Source organism: Alligator mississippiensis, chromosome 2 (genome assembly GCF_030867095.1).
Source record: "Alligator mississippiensis isolate rAllMis1 chromosome 2, rAllMis1, whole genome shotgun sequence".
NCBI classification, from domain to species: domain Eukaryota; kingdom Metazoa; phylum Chordata; order Crocodylia; family Alligatoridae; genus Alligator; species Alligator mississippiensis.
Genome location: NC_081825.1, coordinates 296,211,934 through 296,238,271, shown reverse-complemented (window position 1 = coordinate 296,238,271; position 26,338 = coordinate 296,211,934). Strand labels below are relative to the sequence as shown.

General features: G+C 45.6%; 1 protein-coding gene and 1 long non-coding RNA gene across 5 annotated transcripts in view; one reads left to right on the top strand and one right to left on the bottom strand.

The window, feature by feature from the left end:
• The window catches only part of RTN1 (reticulon 1), a 262,796-nt gene extending 247,306 nt beyond the window's left edge, over positions 1–15,490 (top strand). For all 4 annotated transcript variants that reach the window (XM_019480011.2, XM_014598838.3, XM_006269692.4 and 1 more), the window contains 6 exons: positions 9,807–10,014; positions 11,510–11,648; positions 12,774–12,843; positions 13,231–13,277; positions 13,383–13,441; positions 14,657–15,490. In XM_019480011.2, the coding sequence (XP_019335556.1) occupies positions 9,807–10,014; positions 11,510–11,648; positions 12,774–12,843; positions 13,231–13,277; positions 13,383–13,441; positions 14,657–14,699 (566 nt within the window). In that variant the 3' untranslated portion in view covers positions 14,700–15,490. The remainder of the gene's footprint in view (positions 1–9,806; positions 10,015–11,509; positions 11,649–12,773; positions 12,844–13,230; positions 13,278–13,382; positions 13,442–14,656) is intronic.
• Positions 11,507–26,293, bottom strand: LOC132248870 (uncharacterized). The gene is made up of 2 exons (XR_009460323.1): positions 26,068–26,293; positions 11,507–11,680 (listed from the first exon to the last, which is right to left on the bottom strand). It is a non-coding gene; the product is annotated as an uncharacterized LOC132248870 (long non-coding RNA).
• Positions 26,294–26,338: the final 45 nt, after the last annotated feature.

Below are 26,338 nucleotides of genomic sequence, written 5' to 3'. Positions count from 1 at the left end.
GTTGGAGTACTGCGTGCAATTCTGGGCGCCGCACTTCAAGAGGGATGCGGATAACCTGGAGAGGGTACAGAGAAGGGCAACTTGTATGGTCAAGGGCTTGCAGACCAAGCCCTACGAGGAGAGACTAGAGAAGCTGGACCTTTTCAGCCTCCGCAAGAGAAGGTTGAGAGGCGACCTTGTGGCTGCCTATAAGTTCATCACGGGGGCACAGAAGGGAATTGGTGAGGTTTTATTCACCAAGGCGCCCCCGGGGGTTACAAGAAATAATGGCTACAAGCTAGCAGGGAGCAGATTTAGACTGGACATTAGGAAGAACTTCTTCACAGTTCGAGTGGCCAAGGTGTGGAACGGGCTCCCAAGGGAGGTGGTGCTCTCCCCTACCCTGGGGGTCTTCAAGAGGAGGTTAGATAAGCATCTAGCTGGGGTCATCTAGACCCAGCACTCTTTCCTGCCTATGCAGGGGGTCGGACTCGATGATCTATTGAGGTCCCTTCCGACCCTAACATCTATGAATCTATGACCCACTGTGCTGGCTGGAAGGACTTTTTAATGAAGTGAAAAGAGAAAATGGGGAGCATAAGGGGAAGAATCGACCTTTGCCAACGGGTGCAAACATGTAGGTCAGGTCAGTGGCAGGACCACTGGCATCAATGGCTGAACTCCTCTTGTCTTCACTGGGGCCAGGCCTTCCTCCCAGTTCTTAGAAATAAGACTCTGAGCCTGTAAAAGATTTATATGATGTCATGAAAATAATGTTCAAAAGCACATGTGTTTTACTGGGGTGTGCTAAGAGAGACTTCCTGAGCGCTACACTTATAAGTAGGCCTGTCTGATGCTGCATCTATTTTTATTGTGCTCATCCCTGTTGTACCAAGGCATCGTTCTTTCAGACAACTAAAAATTCACACGGTAAGAAATGGAGCCAGAGTCAACCCAGAACCTTTGGTTCAAGTATTCTGGAACGTCCTGGCTATTTGCCCCCAGATCTGGGTTTCCTTGTTGCCCTTAGTTTATAATGAGGCAAACCAAGCCTGAAATTTCTCACAGTGTGGGGGCTGCTCGCTGCTTTGTGGCTCAGGCTCATCTCTAATAATAAGTAGTAGCTGTCAAGTGCTAGTCCAATAAACACTATTAACCAACAAGACCGTCTGTGTTAAATGAGGGTTCCTAAGTTTCCCGGTGCTGCTGCAGTCTGAGACATTAATTATAGTGTTTGTAAAAGTGCAGAGAGATTCTTTGCTGCTTTTCTCATCAATAAAAATACTAACAGGGTATCACAGAACCCTAGATCAGCGGTTCTCAACCTTTTTTTGTACCAGGACCCATTTGTAAACATCGATGGCCAGCCCCGACCCAGTGCCCTTCACTTTTGACCTGCTGCCCCCAGGCCCCAGCCCCGCAGTGTGTGGGGCAGGGGGAGCCCCAAGCATCTGGACCTCTGCCACAGTTGGCCATGTTTTTCTCCTTTAAAGGAAATCCATTTTTAAAGTTTGTCGATCCATTTTTAAAGTTTGTTCGGGACCCTTTCATATATTCTTGCGACCCACTTTTGGGTTGCAACACACGGGTTGAGAAACGCTGCCCTAGAGAATAGAGCTTGAAGGGGACCTCAAGAGGTCACCTAGTTCATCCTTACACAGCATCAACTGTACACACTAACCATTTTCTGATAGATATTTGTCTAACCACCCCTCAGCCCCAAGTGATGGCAATTACCATCTGTTCTGTCATGCAACTGTCCTCTCTGTTAGAAAGTTTTCTCATGTCCCATCTAAATCTCACTTGTTACAATTTAAGTTCTGCATGTCAGCTGGGGCGAGGACAAGAATACGGGAGTAAAATTGCTACATGGGAGATTTGGGTGGGATGCTATAAATAAAGCTTTCCAACTTCAAAAGTAGTTAAATCCTGGGATAGATTACCAAGAAAGGCTGTAAACCTCACCCATCTTCCTTTCCCCAACACGTGCTCACCTGTGAGGGAGTGTGTTTTGTGATGCCATCGGCATGCCGAGAAGAGCGTAGCCTTGCACTTGCTCTGCTTCTCTTGTGAGCCATTCCTCGCGTGTGAAGGCTCACTTCAGATTTTAACGTGGGATAACACGCTATTTATTATAATGCCATAGAACATGCTTCCTTCCTTTATTTCTCATGAGCTTTTGTATGTTAGAGAAACAAGCTGGGACAATGGAAGGAAAAACTGTATGGGGCATTTTCAGCATTGAGTAGGCAGGCACTTTGTGGGATCGACGATAACTCCTCCCGTGCTTTAAACTGTTCATTTGAAGGCATTTTTAGACTGGAATCCTATTGGATACAATGCTTTCCTCTGGGTTTTCTCTTTAATATATACAGAGAGTAAATATGCAGAATCTTGAAGGCAGGGGAAACATTTTATATATCATTTGATTCAAAACATATAACATCTGGCTACAATTCAGTGTCTCCTTCAGCTATAGGGCACTGCCCAGGTAAACCTGAATGCACTTTAGTGCTGCTGGCTAGCACACAAACCATTGGACTTCCGTTGTCATTTCTGTGATGTCATTGGATCTTCTGATGCGTGCAGACAGCTCTCTCGGCCTTCGTCCCTGGTCTGTCTCCTCCAGGGGTGGGCAAAATGCAGTCCGGGAGCCAGATACGGCTCACCAGGCCATTCTATCTGGCCCGCGGGGCCCCTAAAAAATTTAGAAACTTAATATTAATCTGCCCTGGGCTGCCTGTCATGTGGTCCTCGAAGACTTGCCGAAACTCAGTGAGCGGCCCTCCACCCAAAATAATTGTGCGCCCCTGATCTATGCACTGTCCAGTGTAACGGTTGTGTGTACAGTAGCGTGGCCAATGTTCATGATGCCCGATTACAAGAGCGGTTTTCCACAAGAAACAAGGACTTCTGCTAGGGGAAGCTTCAGGGGCTGCACACAGGAAGGGTCCTTCATGGTGTAAGCATTACAGGCAACAGCCGTTTATTGCTGAGAGGCTGAGTCTACCTTGCAGCACAAGGGTCAGTTATGCTCCTTGTGAATCATCTATAGGCAGTTGCATACCTAACAGACACTCACCAGCACCCTTAAAAGAATCTCATTGCACCCTAGGGCACCACAGCACCCTGGTTGAGAATCAGTGGTTTAGCGAGATACAATTATATTGAAAATGAAGGCTGGAAGTCTGGTTAATACTCTTGACAGCTTCCTCTTCCAGTGTTTCGTGGAACTCAAGCATGCTGCTTTGAGGGAAAAATAATAAAGAAGCTGGCATTTAAAATGAACTCTTAGCCATCACATGTATCATAGGATCATACAGTTGGAAGGCCACAAGAGTCATCTAGTCCAGTCTCTTGCATACGTGCAGGCTGCTCTCTTTCTAAACCATAACACCCCACAAAACTCTTCAAAGAAAGCGATGGTGCTGGTTTGTTATAGTCTGAGGACCTGCTTCTGCTCACATGGAAATAGTTGGTAAAACTCCCATTAAATTCATTGAGGCAGGATTTAGCCCTCGCAAAGTGGAAAGGGTTCTGAGTCTGATGTGGCTTTGGTAAATCATAGGCTAAAAACGGATATCATCTTTCTCCCGGAAGAAAGCTTTTTGAGATCCTACAGATCCCAAGCCCATTGTCATTCTTTAAGTACCTGTGAAGTGTCTGAGTTAACACTGTTTCCTGGGACATTTTGGGCTCATTCCAGTTAATTGCCCTTCATTCCCATGACAAACTACATCAAGGGCTATGCCACAGGTTTTGACTTGGATTAATCAGAACCACCTCAAATACAAGGTCTGTTTTTAGCCATAGAGACCTTTCTTCCTCTATGCAGGCCTCCAGTATTCTGTTCTAGTATGATGAACCCCAAATAACAGAGCTACTGGCATAAAAGTAATGTCACCCTTGTAACGTTACGTTAAAAAAGAAACCCATGAGGCGCTATTGCTAGATATGCCTGCAGAAGCTAGAGATTGTAGTCCAGAGTTTTCAAAGGAGCCTTGGGACTTAAGTGCCCAAAATCCATTAAAATTGATTGGCATTACAAAGCATGTCCCCTTACATCCTTTTAAACATCTCAGCCCCAAATATCAGGGGCCCGACAGCTTATGTTTAGACTACAGTGTGACGAGCTGGCCCCAACTGTCTGCCATCAGACGGGATGCGGATTATGTATTGATGGCGTGGCCTGTCGCAGACAGCTCACTTCATGCATATTCAGGACAGACTTCTCAGGGTCCCTCAACTGTAATTGGGTTTGGATAATTGTACACTCACAAAAATGATGCAGCTAGTTGATTGATCCCAGCTGGTCATTTATCTGAGGTTACGGCGACTTGAGCAGTCTTTCATTCTGGTTGGGGTTTTTTTCTGCCGGTGCTTTCTTCATGCAAATTGGACTGGGGAAATGTAATGATTGTTTTTAGTTGATGATGTGAGGAAACACTTTCTCTTTCTCTCTCTCGGTCGTAAGCCAGTGTCTAGGTCAAGAGAGACGGGAACGTCAGTGCTGTCTTTATTCAGGCTTGGTGCTGGTCCAGTTGGTTCTGGGGAGCTTCTCTAGGGATGCTAGGTCCACGTGTGAATCCTGAGCCAGACTCCCTGCTCTGTTAGTATTACTGAAGCTTTCTAAAACCAAGGCTGAAATGACCACTTGTCTGATGGTTTGGTTATGCACAAAGGAGTGCTCATGTGAGGTCGTCAGGCTTCCATCCACTGAACCTTAGATTTGAATTTGAGGTGTGGAACATGACGGACCCTGAGGTCACTGAGCCAAGAAGCACCAGTGCTTAGACCCTGAACTGACTTTACACTTCAAGTAGCAATATGATGTATCTATTCTTGTTGATTTAGACTTTAAACTTCCCTTTCCTATGTTTTTAAACAAAAACGGGGACTAAAGTGCAAGCAGTACAATCATTTGTTTGCTCAGCTGAAGACAAGCGGCCTGATACCCACGGGGCTGTGCCATGGGGAATCCATTTATGTCAAGGCAGGTGTGAAATGCTGCTGTGACGGGGTGGTAGCATTTACCACCAGCTTTGCACTGGTGCAAATGACTGTCCCAGGTGAAGGGTTAGGGATGAATCAAGGCCAAGGACTCTCACTGAAATAGTTTTCTCTGTCTCAGAGTTAGCTCATGCACTATGCCTGCATCCATTTTGTAGTCCAGAACACTCCTTGAGCTGTCCACTGTGCTCTTGAGCTCTTTTGGCACCCATAGGCACAGACTAAATATCTGAGGCAAGACCATAGCCCACACTGGCTCATGTGCACTGCTTTGGTCATGTAAAGTGATTGGAAAGCTGACAGCTGCCCAAAGAGACCCCCAATGTAGACACTGCCATGGCTTTTATATTACCTGCAGCAGAGAAGGCATACTCATGGGAACAGGTTCATGGCTGGGGCTTCCACTGGCCTTCAAACCACTGCAGGTACAGTCTACCTGGGTAGCCCCAGGGCATACATTACAGTCCCTCCTCCATCTCCTTCAGATATGTCCCCCTCTACCTGGCCCAATCCAGCTCTGAATTGCTGCAGATGACAACCAAGCTAGGGCTTGGGCAAAATGCAAACATGCCCTCTTTGAAAGATTTCACTTTTTTCAGGCAAAGTGGTACATCACTATTGCAGAAGGCGTTAGAAATGACTCGTATCCAGAAGCATCTGTAACATATGCCCTGACCTTTTAAGCTGTATTTTAATACGCTCAATTACCAAAGACTGGATCCAGTTCAAACCACCCAAGTTTCACCAGTGTGAAAACTGCATGTCAACTGCACAGATTTCCAGGACGTGAGCCTGAGTGACACCATCTGTCCTGTTTGCTCAGTATGGCTGTATCCTGGTTTAATGACTTGGGGCAAATCCTGTTCCATCTTGTGGACATGGAGACCCACCAGACCCAGCCTGATCCCAGGTTCTCCCAGCAAGTGTGAGAACAGGACAAGCCAGTCCACCATGGCACATGCCCATGGGGCATTGTCTAAAGCAGTGCTTCTCAACCTTTTTAGACTCAAGGCACCCTTCAATAAACGCAAGACACCCTTTGATAAATTCAAGGCACTCCTCAATAGTCTCAAGGCACCCCCTGGAAAATGCCAGGTGTTAATTTTCACAACTTTTTTGAGCACAAAAAATACTAGAGCAATTCTTCTGTTGCAGAGAACTCAGAAAGACCACAACAGGTGTGGGTGTTTTTAATACTATGGATTCCTATGTAAAATCTCTAGGTTTATCTTGTGAATCATGTTTGGACGCCTAGCAGTGTTAACACTGTGTGGCACCCCGCATCACCCTTGTAAGGATCTCAATGCTCCCCAGGGTTTCACGGCACTCTGGTTGAGAATCACTACCCTAAAGGCTGGAGGGAAGCTTAACTACTACTCCCAAGTCCGGGAAAACTTCCTTTCTCCTAAACTAAACAGCACAGTTCAGATCACTGATCTGAGCCCACTACCAAGAATTTGCCCCGTGTGCTTTAGGAGATGCCAAATCCATCAAAACTAACCTTATAACATATGCCTACTTCATCTGCCTTGCATTCTGCGTGGCGTTCAAGCTCGCACTTGGGATGTAACTTTTCCATAAAGGTAACATGCCACAGCAATCTTTGCAGCCTGCACTGATAGTTGCATGGTACTTTGGAGATGCATAACTCCTTTCCCAGGTTCTCACTGGCTACCGCAGGAGCCCAGTTGTTTTTTATATCTTATATCAGATGTGCACTGGCTTCTAGTAGTTGCGTGTGGCTGACTTGATATATATCCATTCTGCGTCGAGTTTGCCGCAATGTCCTCATCAAGCAGCACCTCTCTTTCTTTACAATGAAACACCTTCCATCAAAGAGAAATCCCAAACAATATGAGGCGGCAGGAAAAAAGCAACGGTAACGTACTTATGGAGCGAGCAGCTTTTCTCTGCACTGCTTGTTATTTCTCTAGACAAAGTGCTGACAACTCATTCATGCATCAGCCAGTTATTTTATTAATTGAATTCATGAATTAATCATTTCAAAATTAACATGCTACAAGAACAGCTCCAGCTGGGAGTCATCTGAGGTCAGGAAGGTGCACACTCGGGATTATATTCACACCCAGGTGGGCACTGTGTTAGCCATTGATGCGGGTAACACTTCTGGAAAGCTCTGCATGCCTTGGTGAGAATATAACCCTGTGCTGGAATTTGATATAAATCATATTGCTTAATGAAGGGATTAGAAGTTGCCTTTGTCCTCTGCTAATGTAAAGTGTTATAACCCCATTCATTCAGGTTCATTTCATTTGGCTCAGCTGGCGTTCATATATTGACCCAGTCCTTATTTATGAGGCACTGCTTTTCCTTGGCGTGAGGGTCACCATTTCATCACCATGTGCCTTTGCATCCGCAGTGCTCCTCCGAGCTAGTCGGCTAATGCTCGCGTGTGCTCGTTTCATTGATCCTGCATAGCTGGAGTGAAAATACTGCCGTGTGCAGTGTGATCAAAGGTACTGCGGGTGGGGTTTGCATCAAGGCCTTGCCCATATCAACTAGTGGGCTTTTTTAGGAATTGGGGTTTTTAGGAAGTTTTCAGCACAAATATGAACTGTGGACTTCAATTAACACCTCAATCCCACAACCAGATGCCTGAATTCTCTCAAGGTCACAGGCTTTCTCACCGCCTGCTCTGAAAAGATGCTTGGCAATGAATTCATTGAGTTCGGGTATCCTGAAAATCCATCTCTTTTTAGTTGGACATAGCATGGCAAGGGCAGTTAATCCATTGCTCTTAGGCCCCCATCCTACAAACATGAAGGCTTTTATAAGTAATCACACACAACTGTATAGGACCGCTTACATGTGGCAGTGTTTCCATAGTGGAGACCGAGTCCATACATTTAGAAACATAAAGGAGTTATGATGTTATTAGAGAACTCCTGTTTCATAGAAAGTGAATAAGACTTGGCTTAACAATTGTAGTTTTTTGTCCACAATTGCAACATGATGAACAAAAGTGAGTAACAGCAGTAGTTGTGACACTAATAACTAGGTTGTAGTAACGAGTAGTCATGATAGCTCACTGACTACAGGCAAACCTTCAGTAATGACTCATAGCTTTGGAGATTAAAATGATTGCTGGGCTAATCATTTATAATGTTTTATTTGATGAATTTTGCCTCTCTTTCTGGTGAATATTCAAGTTGTTGCAGTTTGTTCTTTGTTCAGAATTATCCTGCAGCCAACATCTGTGACTAGTGCTTGGTCCCATTCAGCCGTTCATCGTAACTATTCGGTGTTTTGTGGTAGGGCTGGAGTGGTGTAACTGCGATAGTGAGAAGGTGTGGGAAGCAAAGTGTGTAACATCTGAGCTGTTTTCACTGGATACGTCTGCTATATGGCATGAATCGTTTCTCAGGTAGAATGATATTTACTCTTAGAATCAGACTTAAGAGGCAAAGATTCATGGTCATGAATTTGGAAGTCAGATTTCATGCATATTCTGCAATATTTGCTTTATATTTTACTTTTAGGATAAATGTCCCCCCCCCCCCCGATAAGATTAAGATTATTTGTTATGGTCTCAGTGTTAAATGAACCCAAAAGGAGAACTTGTGCAAAACCTAAATGATATGTTTGCAGAAAATGTTTTATGGCACCAGCTTTGTTTAAGTTAAAATCTATCATCGATACAGAAACAGGAAGTTGGCTGAACCTCAGAAAATGTCTTAAAAGTATCGTAGGATGCTTATGTTCCAAACAGATAGTCACCAGCTTTCAGGAAATGGGACCTTTTATTTTTTTTTAAACATCTCATCTGAAAGGGGTTCCCTAGTACTGTAATGACTGGGATGAGGTTTATTTTTGCTGAAAAATTCAACAACAACAAAATGTTCATCCAAACTTTCATTGTAACTTGATTTTTCATTGATAAAGTAAAATATTTTTCAGGGCTTGGACAGACATTCACTTACCCCAGTTTAACTTACATTGGGTTTGTAGACTGATACAAACTACGCCAGGATCAGTAAAGGCAGACAGTAGATGCTGTTATAGCATCTTGCCCCCAAGTAGTGAAGAACTAAGTAATAGCCTGTTGGCATTTAGCAACGGCTGCTTCAGGCTGGCAGTGGACAGATGAAACCTCAACGGGCATAACATACAACAGTAGAGTTTTACCCTGATTTTTTTTAGGGATACTGTAATTCTCTAGCAGATTACACAAAGATACCCCAGTTTACTGGTTGTGTCACCTGTCTGCTACTTTTTTGCACCGATGCAATGATCCTTACATTATATAAAGATTTAATCTATTCAGCACCTTCTGTTGTCAGCAACTAAAAGCTGAAAAATATTTTTCCAAAAAATTGAAAAATATTTGTTTAGGGTTTTTTGTCAAAAATCCAAACTTTTCAAAAGGAAGAAAAAGAAACTTTTGTCAAGAGATACTTCACCATCAAAAACCACATTTTCCATCAGAAGCAATGGTTGGGAAATGTTCCAACAAATACCACTGGCAGTAACACATACCCCTACACGTTATTGTCACTCTGGAAACAAGCCCAGTTATGGGCCTGGGATTCAGACCAGTGGCCATATGCCTCAAAGGCAAGAATATCACACACTAAATCATTTTGATAATGAAAGACAGGGACTTCCAGCCAGAGTTTGATCTTGGTTGCCCCCACTGATGTCAACAGAGCTGGATCCTATTTATTTTGTTGTAACGGAAATGATCTTTCGTGTTTTGGTCTGTCTGAAAATGATCTTGATCTTCCGACTCGTCACCAGCAGATCAGTTTGAAGCTGTTCCAGTGTTAGAGTCTGACTTGTTTCTCTTCCCTTCCCAGCTATCGACCTGTTGTACTGGCGTGACATCAAGCAGACGGGCATAGTGTTTGGAAGCCTCCTTCTGCTGTTCTTCTCTCTGACCCAGTTCAGCGTCGTCAGTGTTATTGCCTACCTGGCACTTGCTGCGCTCTCAGCCACCATTAGCTTCAGAATCTACAAATCAGTTCTACAGGCCGTGCAGAAAACTGATGAAGGCCATCCTTTCAAGTGAGTGCTTCTCCGTCATTGCCAGGGGTGTTTGTTCATCGGGTACAGAATTCATTCTTAGTGACATTCATCTTTCTTCATCTGCCATCAATATTTGTATATACGCTATACATCTTGTTTTATTCCTAATGGAGGGGAAACGTACCTTCCCTGTGTCTGTGGTCCAAAACGCTCCTGAATTGTATTTGCTCAAATTTAAAAACAAAATCAAGATCACCCTCCAGGTGATCACCCTGAACATTTGAGCTGGAAAGTTAAAACATTTGAGAAGTTGCAGGTTACTGGGAAGAAAGAAGGGAAAGCCTCATCTGCATTAAGCACAAATATACTTTCTGTTGCAGCAAATATACTTTTTCTCCCAGTAGCAAGGATCTGGGCCGTTGCTTGCTTTATTGAATGACTAGATAAATGTGCTTTAACATGCATAATGCTGTGTAAATGCTAAGTGCTGATACTGTCTTCAGAGTGAACATGCTTTGTATCTTTACCCCATTGAGGTTAGACTGTCAACTGGAGGAGTGGTTCAACTTACTTTGTAAAGACAGAAGGTATGAGATGGGACCCTCTGCAGATTGACTTTTACCCCTCTCGTGTAAGGGTAACTAGAACCTGGAACACACTCCTGGCAGAGGTGGTGCGGTCGCCATCCTTGGAGGTGTTCAAGGGGAGGCTGGATAAGCACCTCGTTGAGTTCATTTGAGCTCATTAACCTCCTGTCTGTGGCAGGGGACCAGACTTGATCTTCCAGGTCCCTTCCGGTCCATTGATTCTTTGATGTGCAAGTGGAGAGAGGAGTCCTTCAACTTTCCAAGGCCCCTCATGAGAACCTTCAATGGGGCCAGGTTGTGCACAGAAAGAGGAGTGAGGGCTGGGACAAGCTGGGATGGGGACCAAGCAGAACAGAGATGAGCCACCCATCACTCTGCCCATCCACTCCCAAGTGATCCACCGAGTTTCATAGATACAGTTAACTTGATAGGTGGTTTTGTACCTCTTTGTGTGTGCATCATAGTACTGGAGAACCAACTTTTCGTTTGAAGCTGTGATGCCAGGAGTGGGATTCCAGTGCTGATGCAGAGGCCCAGTGACTCTGAGCAAATTACTTTGGCCACTTGTATATCACCTAGTATCTGAGGGGCTAGACTGGACTCAGGGCTTATCTCCTAGTGTGGAAGAACCCCACATGCTCAATGGCCTGATGTGATGGAAGAATCACAAGGGTATCCTTGTATGACCTCTTCATATTGGCTTCTTCCCTTGGTTTGCACCAGTGGAGCAGCAATGCAGCCTGTAGATATGCAAGGGTGGGATATCAGTACGCAAAGGTAGCACTGGATGTCAATGGCTCTGTGGCCTGTAGTGTCCATAGCACACAAATAAAGCTGCAAAGAAAATGGGTCTCTGTGTAGTAGGGAAGAGCAGGAAAAGGAAAGCATGAGAGGGAATGAAATGCAAGCTTGCCCATGTTTTGTAATGGGTTTTCTGTTTTTGGCAGAGCCTACCTGGAGATGGAAATGTCTCTCTCACAGGACCAGATTCAGAAATACACAGACTGTCTCCAGTTGTACGTGAACAGTACAGTCAAAGAGCTGAGGAGACTCTTTCTTGTCCAGGACCTGGTGGATTCCTTAAAAGTACGATTTTCTTTCACATTTCCAGCTCCAATCTAGAGGAGATATTTTAAAGATTAGAGTACTGTACTGATTCCATTAGGTTCAAGAGTTATAGTGTCTGCTGTCTAAACTTAGCTGTGTATTTCTGTACAGCATAAAGGTTCCTCTCCTTTTGGTTCTAATCTAACAGTGTAGTGACTTAATGCTATACATTTGAATGTAGTGATCCACAATATTAGAAAAATTAAATATATAGGGCCAGCTGCTCGGTTCATATACAGTGTCAGAGTCCCAGTGAAGTCCATAAAGCTATACTGAGTTACGCTGTAAGGATCTGGACCAAAGACAGCTGTCTTCTTCTCCACGCTGTAATGGTCCCTCTGTCAGTGCTGCAGTGTACTGCATACAGCCTGCTAGCAGCATCAGTTTGAGACTCACTCATCTCTAAGTAAAATTAGGATGTGATACTTCTCTTCCTCCTTGCCCACCAACCCATCCCCTCTTTTCATCACTTCCTGCTGAAGAAGTGTGTCTTGTTCCTGCCCACCCATGACAGTTATTTATGAAGTGCTTGATAACAAAAACACATTTAGCATCCTCCAAAAAATAAAGAAGAAATTATCAAGATGAAGATTGGCGGAAGTCAGGTTCCTAAATTAGCAAAGGAGTCCTGGAAAATGTCACCCAGCAGCCCCAAAGTGTTTACAGTCTCAGACATCAATCAAGCAAAAAACCCTACTTAGAAAGACCCCCAGTGGCTAGGTGTCTACCCAAGCCAAGCTCATGTAGCATCAGGTTCTGAAGGTTGTATGTGCAAAAAACCAATACAGAGGATGAAAAGCAGAGAGACTGGGGGAACAGAAGAGAAGGTAAGTTATCCAAAAAACCAAACAGGTGGTTGATTTCTTTTGCTCTTCATACACTGTAAATGTTTGGGGGGGCTTTTTAAATTGATTTGAAAGCTCACCAAAAATTAATGTTATCTGCTCCAGATGTTCCTAGTTCGGAAGCATGCTGGCACATGTATGAGCAACGATAATGACATTTTAATATAGCAGAGTCCTAGCTAGATAAGTGAAGCCATTTACTCTTGTGCTGATACTTGAGGTGGGTGTTTGGAGAGCTAATGCTTTGTGTTTAATTTAGTTTGCAGTACTAATGTGGCTGCTGACCTATGTTGGAGCACTCTTCAATGGCCTGACTCTTCTGATAATGGGTAAAAATGAGCATTTATTTTAATGGGTCTTTTTAACTTCATTAAGCCTGGCGATTTCTATTTAGAAAAATAACAACCTTCGCTGCGCAACGTGCCTCCTCCATAATTGGTCAGTTTATTTTGCTTGCTAATAAATATTCCTTACATCTCATTCTGTTGTTTCCAACTATTTGCATAAGGCTGTGTTTTAGCTGCTTCTCAGCTATCAGGCCTACATTGATGATAAAACTCATGTTTATAAGATTCAAGCACTTCAGTTTTAATACAGAAATTCTTAAACGCCATGCCCGGGGACAGCCGTCACGTGCTTTGGCTGCTGTTTAGCATGCGTCTTGTTTTCTGTGTGTGACAACTCCTAGACTGTAATGCTGCGTTTTTTCCCCCCAGCCGTGGTCTCGATGTTTACTCTACCTGTCGTATATGACAAGTACCAGGTAGGTCTGTCAAACATGGTACTGTTGCAGAGGGATTGACTGTACACGTGGCTCTGATTGTTGATGTCATGCTGATTTCTGGATGTCTGTTTCTGTTCTTTGTAGGCACAGATTGATCAATACTTGGGGCTTGTGCGGACCCACATAAACACTGTCATGGCAAAGTGAGTTCAGCAGCAGACTTGACAAGAAGCATCACTTTTGCTCACTTGGGCCTTCGGGCACACCTCTGTATTGGGGGTGGCACCTAAGGCCATTCTGCCTCTCAGACCATCACCTACCCATGCCCCTGGTGCCTGGCAGGGAAGTTCAAGGCCATATCCCATGCAGAATGCAGTACTCTGCCCTCCGTGGCTTAATCTCACCTTTCAGACAAGAGTAGATCAGGGTAAAGGCAAGTCCAAATCCTCCTTTTCCCTCTCATTCCCACTTGAGAGCTATGGAGGGAGCAGTCCTTTTATTATATGGAGAGGATGCGGCCAGCAGCAGCAGCAGCCTTCTCTGGCTGCCTCCATTTTTCCTTACTCAGCTACTTGGCCACTTAGGACAGGCAGAGACAGACGAATTGTAGCCTCTCCCTCGCCGTCAGCTCAGTGTTTGTGAATGGCTCCAGAGTGCAGTTCTGCCCAGAAAACAGTATCTTCCTCCTTTTCTGACCCGTTGTCCCCGTATTGCAAGCCCACGTGTTGAAGGCAGACCAAGAAGCCTGAGTCCTTCATATGTAAGCTTTAACCAAGGTGGGCTAAGCAAGCCTGAATTCCCAGCACTGAGCACCCCAGGGCTGTGGTAATATTAAAAAATCCATACCCAAATGTTGCATTTTGACCTCATCTCTAGTTCCCTATGGATGGTAACGTGCAGTAGGATATCAAAGGAGTTCCCAGTTCACTGAGCACATCCAAGGCACAGGGCAGTCACTAAGGACCAGACAGCTTGCTCCTGCATGTCGTGCATTCCTGTGTGCCCATAGCCATGCCACGGACCCACAATTCCCCACCAGCAGTGTCCCCCAGGACACTGCCCTTTCCATCACATAATGCTCCCTTCCTGCAGCAGGGTAGTTATATCCACGCAGTGTTAAGAGTGGACAAATTGGCCCTATCTGCATCACTGAGCCATGTCTGTAGAGCTTCCAGTTGGGTGGGTACCAGACACAGAGCAGCATGACATGTTCAAGGCCCCAGTTTGGGGTCTAAATGTGGTCTTATCCCAGCTCCCTTCTTTCCCATTCACAAACTTGCCCTCTCTTTATAGCTGTTGGACACATCTTGAGTGAAGGCAAAAAGCAATGGTCACCTTCTAGCTAGGAAAATGAACAATCTTCCGGAATGGTTTGGATGAACTGCAGCCTGACTGTGTGATCCTTTTTTTATTTCTAGGATTCAGGCTAAAATCCCGGGCACTAAAAGAAAGGCAGAGTAAAGCAGCCATCAAGGATCCATCAACGACAAGTAGTGAATAATGGGGGAGTCTGAAGTGAAACAGCTCTTCTTACTCTTTACTGCAAATTTATCGTTCCTTTATTTTCCTCAACGCCATGATCTTAGAAACATAAAACACCGAAGCAGCTTTTTTCCCCTGCTGCTTCTGTACTTAGAATATTTGCAATCACTTGTGTCACGCACTAAAGTATAGTAAAGAGAAAAGTGTTCTAGATGTGGTTTTTTTGTGTTGCTTATAAAGTGCATGATGGTGAGAGCCTAAATAATATTGACCTCTCTCTCTATCTCTCTCTCTCTTTCTTTCTCTCTCAATCTCTCTTTCTCTTTTTTTTTTAGTGTTTTTCCTTCTACTGGCATCGCTTCTATAACTTTTAATGTTACATGTGACTAGGGCTTTCCTGCTTAGTGCACTGATGCAATAGTTAAAATTGCTTCTATGTCACTGGGTTGCTGGTTGGGTTCATCTTTATTAACTATATAGAATCGTAGACTGATGTTTTAGTGTTTTCCAGCACAGACAAAATAAACAGTAATCGGTACTTATAGTAGTCAGTTTTGTATAACTAATACAAAAGCGAAAACCCAGTACTTTTGTTGTAAGGGATTGACAGGCTGATGTATGGTAACTGGAGAGTTCCAGCTTGTTAAATTTATTACAATTTGTATTACATTCTCTGTAGTTCCTAATGGACTTAATTATGGACTCTGAATATTTGCACTTATGTACTTGATACCGAATGCAGAAATAAATGTTACTAAATGTAAAAAGTTCTCCCTTTTGTCACTGCCAAGGTTGTATTAGAGCTTGCAAAGGTGAGAACCAAGTTTTTATAAGGGAACCGGGAGGGTGCACTTGTCAGCCTGCCTATGCCCATTTTTCATGCACGACAAAATGGTGCAGTCCCCCAGAATGGTGTGTCTCAGTTCATCTGCCGCTTTCACATCTTGGGGAGTAAAGAATGGAAATAAAGCCAGCTTCCTAGTGCCGCAAGGGTTTCGTTTTGTTGGTGGCACTGATCTAGTTCAGGCACGTGAAACAAATGATCAATGAACCAATGAATGGTCAATGAACCGTTGCAAATAATCAGTTGCCTGATTACCTACCAAAACAGGGTTCAGATCCTAAGCAACACACCACCGAAAACAGTCTGCACCACACAAGAGATTTTTACTCTCCCTCTATTATTCACTGCTACTGCTTTAAGGTGTTTTATTTCTCTGTCTGGGCCAGCCTGTGAGAATCAGTGCTGAACACACACATGCTGGGGACCAAAATGGATGTTTGCTTCAGTTCCAAGTTCACCAGTCCTTTTAAACATTGAAATTTAGTTTTTAGGAGCATGAAATTTTAGAACTTGCTTGAATTAGGACTGACTGGGATGGCTGGAAACACTTCTGTCTACTCCAGTTTGAGAGAGAAAATTGGGTATTTAACTAAATACATTTTTTTAGGGAAAACATGTTTCCCATGGAATTTTTTTTTTTAACTTGAAAAACCCCCAACTTTTTTGGCCCAAAATGATCGGTTTTACTTTTTTAACGAAATTTCACGTTTTCTGGAAAAAAAACTGGAAGCTCCTGGAATACCGCATATCTCTCCGATCACTGCAAGCTGCATTTCTTGGTTGAAATCATCATGTTCTCGTGTCACTTACTGCCCAGTCACTGTGACTATACGCATCTCAATCGTGGATCGAGCTGTCACTGTGCCAAGCCCTATATAAACGTGAAACAAGATGACAGCGCCTGCCTCAAAGTTGACAGTCTCCATTAACTCCATCAAGGGACTCTCAATTTCCACGAGGGTCAATGCAAGGAGAATCAGAGTCCTAGCAAGGTTATTTCCATCTCATTCAGCCACTGTGAAAGAAAACCGAATTCTTCAAAGCCAGAACGGTAAATCTGAGAGGCAGAATGAACAGATGATCCAGCAACAGCTGAAATTCACCTTCATTGTCACAGCCTGGAGTTTTTTACTTCCCAATGAATACCAATTGCCCCTTTTTCATTTAACATGTTTGGCTTTAAATACCCTTGCATGTTTTATAGATCTCATTCCCATCTGTGCCACAAACATCTTTATAGATCCAAATCACAACTTTGTGTCCTCTTGAAGAGAAAAATAGAGGACATAAAGGCATCCGGTTTCATATCAATAGAGGACAGAAGACAACCGGACCGTCCTTTATGATGGTCACCCTAGCCAGGAGTCTCAAGTCTATCCATTGGTGCCTAAAAAGGTTGAGAAACCACTGCAATGGGCTGCTTTTTTAATTGGTGTGAGCATTAGATTGTTTAATTTGAAGCCAGCCATTAAATATTAACACACTGACCATCCACTGCTCTAATTGCATATCTGACTTCCATAGTTTCACGGGGGCAGGGTCTAGACTGCTGGTTCGGTGAAGACCTTGTACATTAAGCTGAGGGGAAACCAGCACGGGTTTGTGGCAGGCAGATCGTGCCTGACCAATCTAGTCTCTTTTTATGACCAGGTTACGAAACGCCTGGACACAGGAGGAGGGGTGGATGTTGTATACTTAGACTTCAGGAAGGCCTTCGATACGGTATCCCACCCCATACTGGTGAACAAGTTAAGAGGCTGTGACTTGGATGACTACACAGTCCGGTGGGTGGCGAATTGGCTAGAGGGTCGCACCCAGAGAGTCGTGGTGGATGGGTCGGTTTCGACCTGGAAGGGTGTGGGCAGTGGGGTCCCGCAGGGCTCGGTCCTTGGACCGATACTCTTCAATGTCTTCATCAGCGACTTGGACGAGGGAGTGAAGTGTACTCTGTCCAAGTTTGCAGATGACACAAAGCTATGGGGAGAAGTGGACACGCCGGAGGGCAGGGAACAGCTGCAGGCAGACCTGGACAGGTTGCACAAGTGGGCAGAAAACAACAGAATGCAGTTCAACAAGGAGAAATGCAAAGCGCTGCACCTAGGGAGGAAAAATGTCCAGCACACCTACAGCCTAGGGAATGACCTGCTGGGTGGCACGGAAGTGGAAAGGGATCTTGGAGTCCTAGTGGACTTCAAGATGAACGTGAGTCGGCAGTGTGACGAAGCCATCAAAAAAGCCAATGGCACTTTATCGTGCATCAGCAGATGCATGCCGAACAGATCCAAGGCGGTGATACTTCCCCTCTATCGGGCGCTGGTCAGACCGCAGTTGGAGTACTGCATGCAATTCTGGGCACCACACTTCAAGAGGGATGCGGATAACCTGGAGAGGGTCCAGAGAAGGGCAACTCGTATGGTCAAGGGCCTGCAGACCAAGCCCTACGAGGAGAGACTAGAGAAACGACCTTTTCAGCCTCCGCAAGAGAAGGTTGAGAGGTGACCTTGTGGCCACCTATAAGTTCATCACGGGGGCGCAGAAGGGAATTGGTGAGGATTTATTCACCAAGGCACCCCCAGGGGTTACAAGAAACAATGGCCACAAGCTAGCAGAGAGCAGATTTAGACTGGACATTAGGAAGAACTTCTTCACAGTTCGAGTGGCCAAGGTCTGGAACGGGCTCCCAAGGGAGGTGGTGCTCTTCCCTACCCTGGGGGTCTTCAAGAGGAGGTTAGATAGGCATCTAGCTGGGGTCATCTAGACCCAGCACTCTTTCCTGCCTATGCAGGGGGTCGGACTCGATGATCTATTGAGGTCCCTTCCGATCCTAACATCTGAATCTATTTAGTGGGTCTCTCTGAGGACAGACAATCTTTGCTGTTGGTGACGGTGTGTGAAGAGGGCAGACCTGGTGCAACTCCTGGGTTGTGTGATGAGTTTGTGGGTCGTGGAGTAGTATATGGGGATTTGATTATGCTTTTTGTTTTTAATCCAATTTATGGCACATGAGTTACTGGAATCAGAAGAGATCACAATTCCCCAGTGGGTAGGCCCTTTCATTTTGATGCCTCGTTTACATTCAGAATAAAACACCACAGCAAACAAGCTTAATTTATAAATGAAATAAATGTTTTCAGGACTGAGTAGAAACCCAGGAGATAGCTCAGGTGGGATCATAGGGAACTAGAGTGGGATCAGGTGGGATCATAGGGATCTAGAGTGCCATTTGTTCTTTTCCAGCTGTTTCACATCAGGGGAACTTTGCACATAAGTGTTTCTGGATGAAATTCAAGAGGAGACCCAGCAAGAAACTTAATGGGTTTCACCTTAAGTCCTCTTGGTATCAGAGAGGCTGCCCAAGTGCTTATCATTGGGCATGTATTTAAGCAACTCACTGACATATCACTGCCTGTTTTGAAATGTGGTTACTGTGGAAGTTGCTCCTGCAGTGCTCTCCCTTTAAGTTGGCTGAGATATTACTGCTGATAGTGTCTGACAGCATTTTTTTCAGGAGGGAAGATGGGGCATTTTCAAGCCAGAATGGTCACCTCTTTTGGTGACTCACCAGAGCGGAGCTTTATTGAGCTTGATGCAGACTGACGATTTGGGGTAAGTTTTGGCTTGGATGGGGGGCATCACTGGGTTGTGTGTGTTACCCTGGATAGTGCAGGAAAAGGACTTGTGTCCTGTGCAGTATTGTGCCCTCTTCTATGTAATATGCCTGTGTGGTGGGCACATTCAAAATGAAGAAGGACATTTTAATGGAAGCAAAATTTAATCCTGGTGCACAGGCTCGAAACCAGGAGTGGAGGTGGGTTGGTGACTAACTTCAGTAATAATCTCCTTGGCTCTGCCATGCGGCATGCCCTTGAACTGTGGATTTCATTCTTTCATGTTGTATCTCCTGCAGATTCTGTGGATCAGGTCTTCAACGGGTGTTTGTTGGAAGGGAAGCTTGTTGAAGTCAAAATTGCTCTGGCTCTTTACAGTAGAGGAGCCATACTGCTTTATATCACCCATGAACCTGGCTCTTTATTCCTGAAATATAGATTTATTGGGCTGCTTGAAAGGAAAAGTTACTGATTTTTAATGTCTCTGTTCCAAAAACTAGTTTTGATTCCCTGTCTCTGTCTGCACTTAAAATATTCTTTTTTTCTTCTGCCAGCAGACTTAGCTGCTGCTGAACTATTACTGAGCAATCTTTATTCTTTCTCTGTTCTTTAACACTAATCTCCTGGGAGCAGGAACATAAAGCCCATCAGTTCAGGGAAGGCCATGAATCTGGAGCAGTTTAGGATGCACTAGTACTCTCTAGCAGCTAGCCCCCCTTGCTTGGTACAATGCATTCCACTTCTCCTGCACTTCGAAGTGGCCCAAAGTATACACTTCTAGTATTTGTAGGGCACAAGCTTTTACTTTTATCCACCTTTCCTTCTTGCACAGGACCAAAATATCCAAATACAGCGAGCCCCAGCTGTGGCTTTCAGTTACTGAATGCAATCTCTTCATATTGGCTGTTGGTGGAAAGAGAGCAGCAAAAGCACTCAAGGGAAGCAATAAGGCTCACTAAGTGCAGCAGAGTGTTTAGCTGTTAAGGGTCTTTGCAAGGTCCCATTGACCAACAGCATTGCAGCAGCAGGGTTTTCAACCTTCCCACCAAGGCAATGAGCCCCATCTTGCTCTGCAAGCATCCACATGGAAATGCTGCGAGGAGGATGCTCCAGAGCTGTTAACACTTCTTGTCCTACGCAAGGTGGTAGGGTGGCCCCTCAGTGCCTCACTTCTGGGGTTAACTCCCGGTTGGTGGGACATGATGGGCAGCTCCAGCACCTGGACCAACCCGAAGTAACACGTAGAGGAGCATGGATGCTGAGAGCAGAGGCTGCTCAGTTGTATAAAACCTCTTTGGAGCGTGAGAGCTGGCTACACTTGTATGGGCTGGGATTTCCTTCTAGTTTTCATCTTCGTTGTGTTGCCAGTTCCTTGTCAGAATGTGCGTGTGTGCATGGCAAAGGGCGCCTCACTGGGCACGTCTTCATGTAGCACTGGACATCGCAAGATGGCTGGCTACAAGAACTTGGTATCTAGTAGGTGTACTCAAACATGCCACCTCTACAGGTCAGCCATCTCAAGCAGCAGCACCATCCTGGATAATGCCTCTGGCTGTGACTGAGCTTGCTGGTGCCATCTATGTAAGAGGCAGCGTGCCTATTCTGGGTGGTTGCACCAGGAAGGACAATAAGTTATTGCAGGGTTCAAATGCATGCATTTTTCCTTCCTGCTGTATACATAATGGGAGCGCGAGATGTGCGCCAACCAGACAAAAATGCCAATTGATAGGCGGGGTGCGTATATGTGAAAGTAGGGTGAAGGGAGCAAGGTAATGGCAGCAGCTTTTATTATCTCATTTTCGTACATAAAAAGGATCTTCTCTAGCCAGGTTAGACATCCAGTAGCATAACTAGGGTAGGATAACTGGGGAAGTTGCCCTGTGCTGACTGAGGAGGGGAGGGCCTGAAAAAGGCCACTGTTACTAGCACACTTGTTCAGCTGCGGTGACATGGCAGCAGCTGGAAGCTGCCACTGCTCCCCTGCATCCTGCTTGCCCAGGGCCCCTGGCTGCATTGTTTTGCCTCTGAACGCCAGCTGGTAGAGGCCCAATTTATTTCCTGATTATCATCATAGATGCTGACTTGGAGGGAGCATGATGCATGCCATCGATAACGTTTTTATGCTGCGCAATAAGATATCACCCCAGGCAGAAAATACACATAATTATGAAAAATGTGTCATCAGAACCTCAACTTTTCTGTTCTCTGCTCAGCAAATTTGGAGCTTTTAGGGAGCAATGGGGCGAGGGGTGCAGCTGCGGTACTGCTAGAGCGGCTAGGAACGCTGAGGTCCCACTGCCACCGTCTCCCGGGGCCGTATCTTGCAGGTGTGAACTTTTGAAGGCCAGAATGCCTGCTACCTCTCTTTTCCCTTCTTCCCTTTTGGCCCCACCTGCGGAGTTCATCATCAAATCCTGCTGAAGATACCGACTTCAAAGAAGTGATGAAGTCAAAAACAAGGCCTGCAAATTTTTACCTATTAAATTTTAAGAGATAAACGAAGGAAATTTCCCATCCGTGAATCTTTAAGGTAGGGTTAATGTTATACATTTGTGTCTGATCCTATACATCACATTTCAGAACATCCGTTCTGAAGGCCGAGAAACCCAGTTATGGTTGGGGAAACGAGATTAACAGCAACCCTCTGATATTTTTTCTACATATAAACAAGGAAGTCCCCATCATGCCTCGTGTACTCTTTCCAGGTCTCCTCGACTTGCACTGCATACAAATGGTACAGATCCAGAGCACGCTACCCATGCATTTCCAATTGGCCAAGGCACGGTTCCAGCTCACCGTTCACAGGAAGCATGCCTAAGTTTCCCACTTCCTCTGATGAGGAGCAGGTCAAATTCAATGAACGTAAGGGTCCTTTTGGGTCTTGAAATCAGTAACAACACCCAATTTACTTCTTAGCCAGATAGCAAGCAACCCTATCTCTCCCTCATTCACCTTACTTCTGCCCTCCAGAAAGTGGTCTAAACCTTCTCATTGTTCGGAGCTAGCAGCCATTGAGCTCAGTTGGTTTGAGCATGGTGCTAACAACACCAAGATCACCAGTTGATCCCTGGTTGGACTAGATGATCTCTTGGGCAACATTCAGATGAGCATGTTTGATTCTCTGGAGAAGAGGTGTGCCGCCAGCTGTCCCCGGGGAATGCCCCTGCCATGTCTGCTCTGACACGTGGCAGGTTACCCCACGGTAAGGGCTACAGCAGCCTTATCTGGGGCTACAGAAGTGGTGATCCCACTACTCAGAGCCTGGTGGCCAGGCTCTGGTTTTTGAGTGGCGCATGTTGTCATCGTGTGCACCACTCCAGTTTGCCTTTTTTGCACCGTTTTTGTTTTTTTTTTTTGCCCCCTGGATTAAAAAAATACACTGCTCCCTTGCAGCGTGGAGAACAGATGAATGTGAGGTATGTGGCGCTGCAGACGTGTCTGCAACGCCACATACTGCATGACCACACTCATCTGGCCGTGGTCTTGAGGTCCCTCGCAGCCTGCCTTCTCTGTGAACCTGTCCAGAATAGTCCAGTCACCTGAACAGGGAGGCAAAGGCATGGAGCGCATTGTGCTTTCATGCACAGCTGGGGATGGAGTCAAGGCCAATGTAGACCTCATGGACTAGAGTGAGTGATAGGCGAGCGCCCTACTTCATCCTTGATTTCATGTCGTCTTCTGTGCCAGTAATGTGCTCCCAAAGTTGGGCTCAGATTCCCAACTGATGGAGTTGGATAGCCATTACAGTGGAAACAGCAGTTTGAGTGTTGTTCTGTTCTCCGGGTGTCTCAGTGCATTCGTGTGATAGCTCTTTCTTTAGGCTCCCAGCTCTTCAGCACGAGGCCAGTGTCTTCCATTATTTCGGATGCAGCACTGAATTCTCCCTCACTTGTTCTTTTATTAAATCTGATATATGCGCTCACATGGATCTTTTCCGCACAATGCACAAGAAAAAGGCTGAAATACCGGTAATAGGGGAGTTTTGCTTCCATAGGGTTCGAATTTCACCCAGAGACTGACCTTAGCAGCATTAAGACATAATTACCTCCCAAACCCATGGACCGTAGGGCAGCGAGATGTGCTTATCTGTTGCTATAATTGGAATAACTATCTGAGGTCAACATTAAGATATTTTTGTATCAGAGTACAAATTTGGAGATGGGTCTTGTTACAAACTTACCTGTTACTATGCAAAGCTTTAGTGTGTTGGTCCATTTTTTCATCCTATGGCCTAGTGCAAATATATTATAAAACTCACTGTCCATGGACTTTGTTTTAACACATCTTTTAGCTAATCTGTCACCAGTCATTAAGGTATCCAGCTAAGATTACTATAACCTTTTCCTTTTTTGTGTGTGTGTATCGTTTATTGAGAACAGAATTCATAGCCAGTAAAAAAAACTCTACTTTTCGCTTTTATTTCTTGTAAATTGCCATTAATTTTCCTATAGAGCAAGTGACTCTACATTGCTGCTTTTCTTTATGACATAAAAGAATGTTTGTGATTAACACGTACATCGTACTACTAAAGAACAAGGTCAGAGTTGCAATCAAATGTAGAAACTTAATTGTAAATATCTTTGCTTTTGAAGGTGTAAAAAAACCAAAAATTATGCAATTATTCCTGTTTAAAATTTAATTGATATCCTTTTTTTTTTTTCATCCTCAGTTATCTTCAAGTGTATATTTTCAGATCAAAGCCAAACAAAACAATTCACTAGGGATAAGGGGGAAAATTGTGGCGTTCTCACAGGCAAGATGGCCAAGTGTCATATAGCTAAAAGCATAATCACTTCAGAATAGAAATGGTCCTCACATAATGTTAGCTGTCTTGTCCAGAAAACAAGCAGGTGATAATTCCTCATGTAGCCTCTCTGCTGTTAAGTCTCATGTTATTTTGGGAACCTAGAGTTTTCCTACACAGGACTGCTAGAGCACCTGGAAGCACTGATGCATAAAACATCAAAAAGATGGTAACTTTAATGAGAATGTGAAATTGTATCAGATCCTCCTCTGGAAAAAACCTCTATTTGGCTTCCACTGAAATAAGAATAGCTGTACCAATTTTCAACAGCTGAGTAGTATCTGACCTATCATCTTGATGAAAAGATTTAATAGATCATCATAGATCATGACAGATGATCAATCGTTAAGCATCAAGATGAGTGGCTCATGATCTTGATCTTGTCATAATTGTGATAGGGACTTCAAAGGATCTCCTCTTATTGCCTGCGAATTAGGAGGTGAACACGTGACATATTTACTCTGGAGTAATTGATGATGGGTTTCTTCTGCAGTAAATGTATCGAACCAATAAGAGGTATGGGCAGTTATTGGTTTGGTAAGTAACGAGAGCGTTTAAGGCGAGCTGTCGGTAGAACACAACCTCAGATTGAATGGCCGTGACTCGATTCAGTTTAAATTAAGTAGAAGGATAAAGAGAAAAAGGTCTGTAAATATTTCAGTTTCAGAATCCTTGCCAGCTGCTGCCTCACCCCACAGGGCTGTAGTTTCTGCTAGTGGCCATGTATAAAACTGCCCTTAGCCCTTGCTGCAACTAACCCTCTTTCTTAGCCCTTGCTTATGCTTCAGCCCCAGCAGTTCTTAAATTTTCCCTTGCTCAGGGCTGTATCGATTGGATCAGGCATCACATAGAAGACAGATTCAGACACTGGCGAGTCTTTTTAGCACTGGGTCATCCCTTCTGGGCCTATAGCGCCTGGGAGTTCAGAGACCCGCTTTCCAAGTCCAACACTGCATGTTTTGGAGACTGGCGCCCTAGGCATTTGCATCCAAAGCAAGGCCCCCGTCACCAGGCTATATGGCATTTCGGTTGCTCCTGTTGGAGCTGTTCCATTTGTGCAATCAGGATTAGAGGAACAGCAAGGCCAAGTGACTCTCTCTAGTGCAGTGGTGAGGATGCTCACCAGAGCCATGGAAAAATCAGGTGCAAGTCCCTAGGCTACTGGTATGGAGCAGCTTCAACAAGAATGACTGGGCAAGCCCTGCTCCAGAAGAGCCCATTGCCTAGTGGTTTGGACACTTGCTGGGAGCAGGAGACCTGGGTTCCCACCATGTTCAAAATCAGTGGGGATTTGAAAAGCTTCCCGGTTAAGTGCTCCTCTTTCCCGCTCTATTTTTTCACAAGAGCCGACCTGGCTTGGGACGGACAACTCCAGCAAAGCCCTGGCATTGCGGGTACGAGATGGGAGCCTGCGGGATCGGGGCACAGCCAGCCAGGCAGCCAGCTAAACTCAGGGCTGAGGCCTAACCCAGCATTTCCTACCATCAAAGTTTAAGCAGCTCCCTGCTCAGCCTGCTGGGTTGTGTGAATCCCATTCTGCAGTATCCATCTCCGCCTCGAAAATGCCCGTCGAGATAAGGCATGTGCCTTGGCACTGGGGATTATCCCAGGTGGCAGAGTGCTGCGACCCCCAAGTCCCTCCGCAGATTTGGCTTGGAGCAACTAAAAATGCGCCGTAGTTGCTCTGCAAGGAGCTGCAATAAACCTGGCAAGGCGGCGCGCGCTTCTGAGGGGCAGCACCTCTCTGGCAAATCTCTCCTCCAAGCCGGGTCTGCGTCGCCCACCGCTCCTATGGGCTCCAGCAGGCAGGATGCGCTCGTCCCCCAGGATGGGCTCAGGGCAAATGATCCCACAAATGTGATGAGCCAGATGCGGAGGGGCGCGTGCTCCAGCCCTGTGGGTGTGCGGCGGCCTGCCAGCGTCGTGCAGGTCTGCAACGCAGTTTGTCACAGCGCTGCAGCTCCAACGCTGACTGCGGCGGGGCACGGGCGGTGACCGGAGCCGCCTCGGCTACCGCCTCGCAACGAGACGGCGGCCCTAAGCCGGGCGGGGCGGGGCAGGCGGGTGCGTTTGCAATTCTGCTTTTCTTACCGGACTGCAAGGCGGGGTGACATGGGTGCGGAGCCCTTCTCTCCCAGCGCTTCGCCGGCAGCGTGACCGGGCCCCGGTTTTCGTGCTCGGGTGTGCTGTGCGCCGCGGGATGCGTCTCCTCGCTGCCCGGCTTCGCGTCCAAATCGCCCCGCTTCTTTGCCGGGCGGGCGTCCGCCTCGCCGCGGGGAGAGCAGCCGCGCGGCCCGGCCCGGCCCGGCCCCGCCCGGCCCCAGGGACAGCGGCTCCGCCCCGCCGTTTGTTTTCAAAGCCC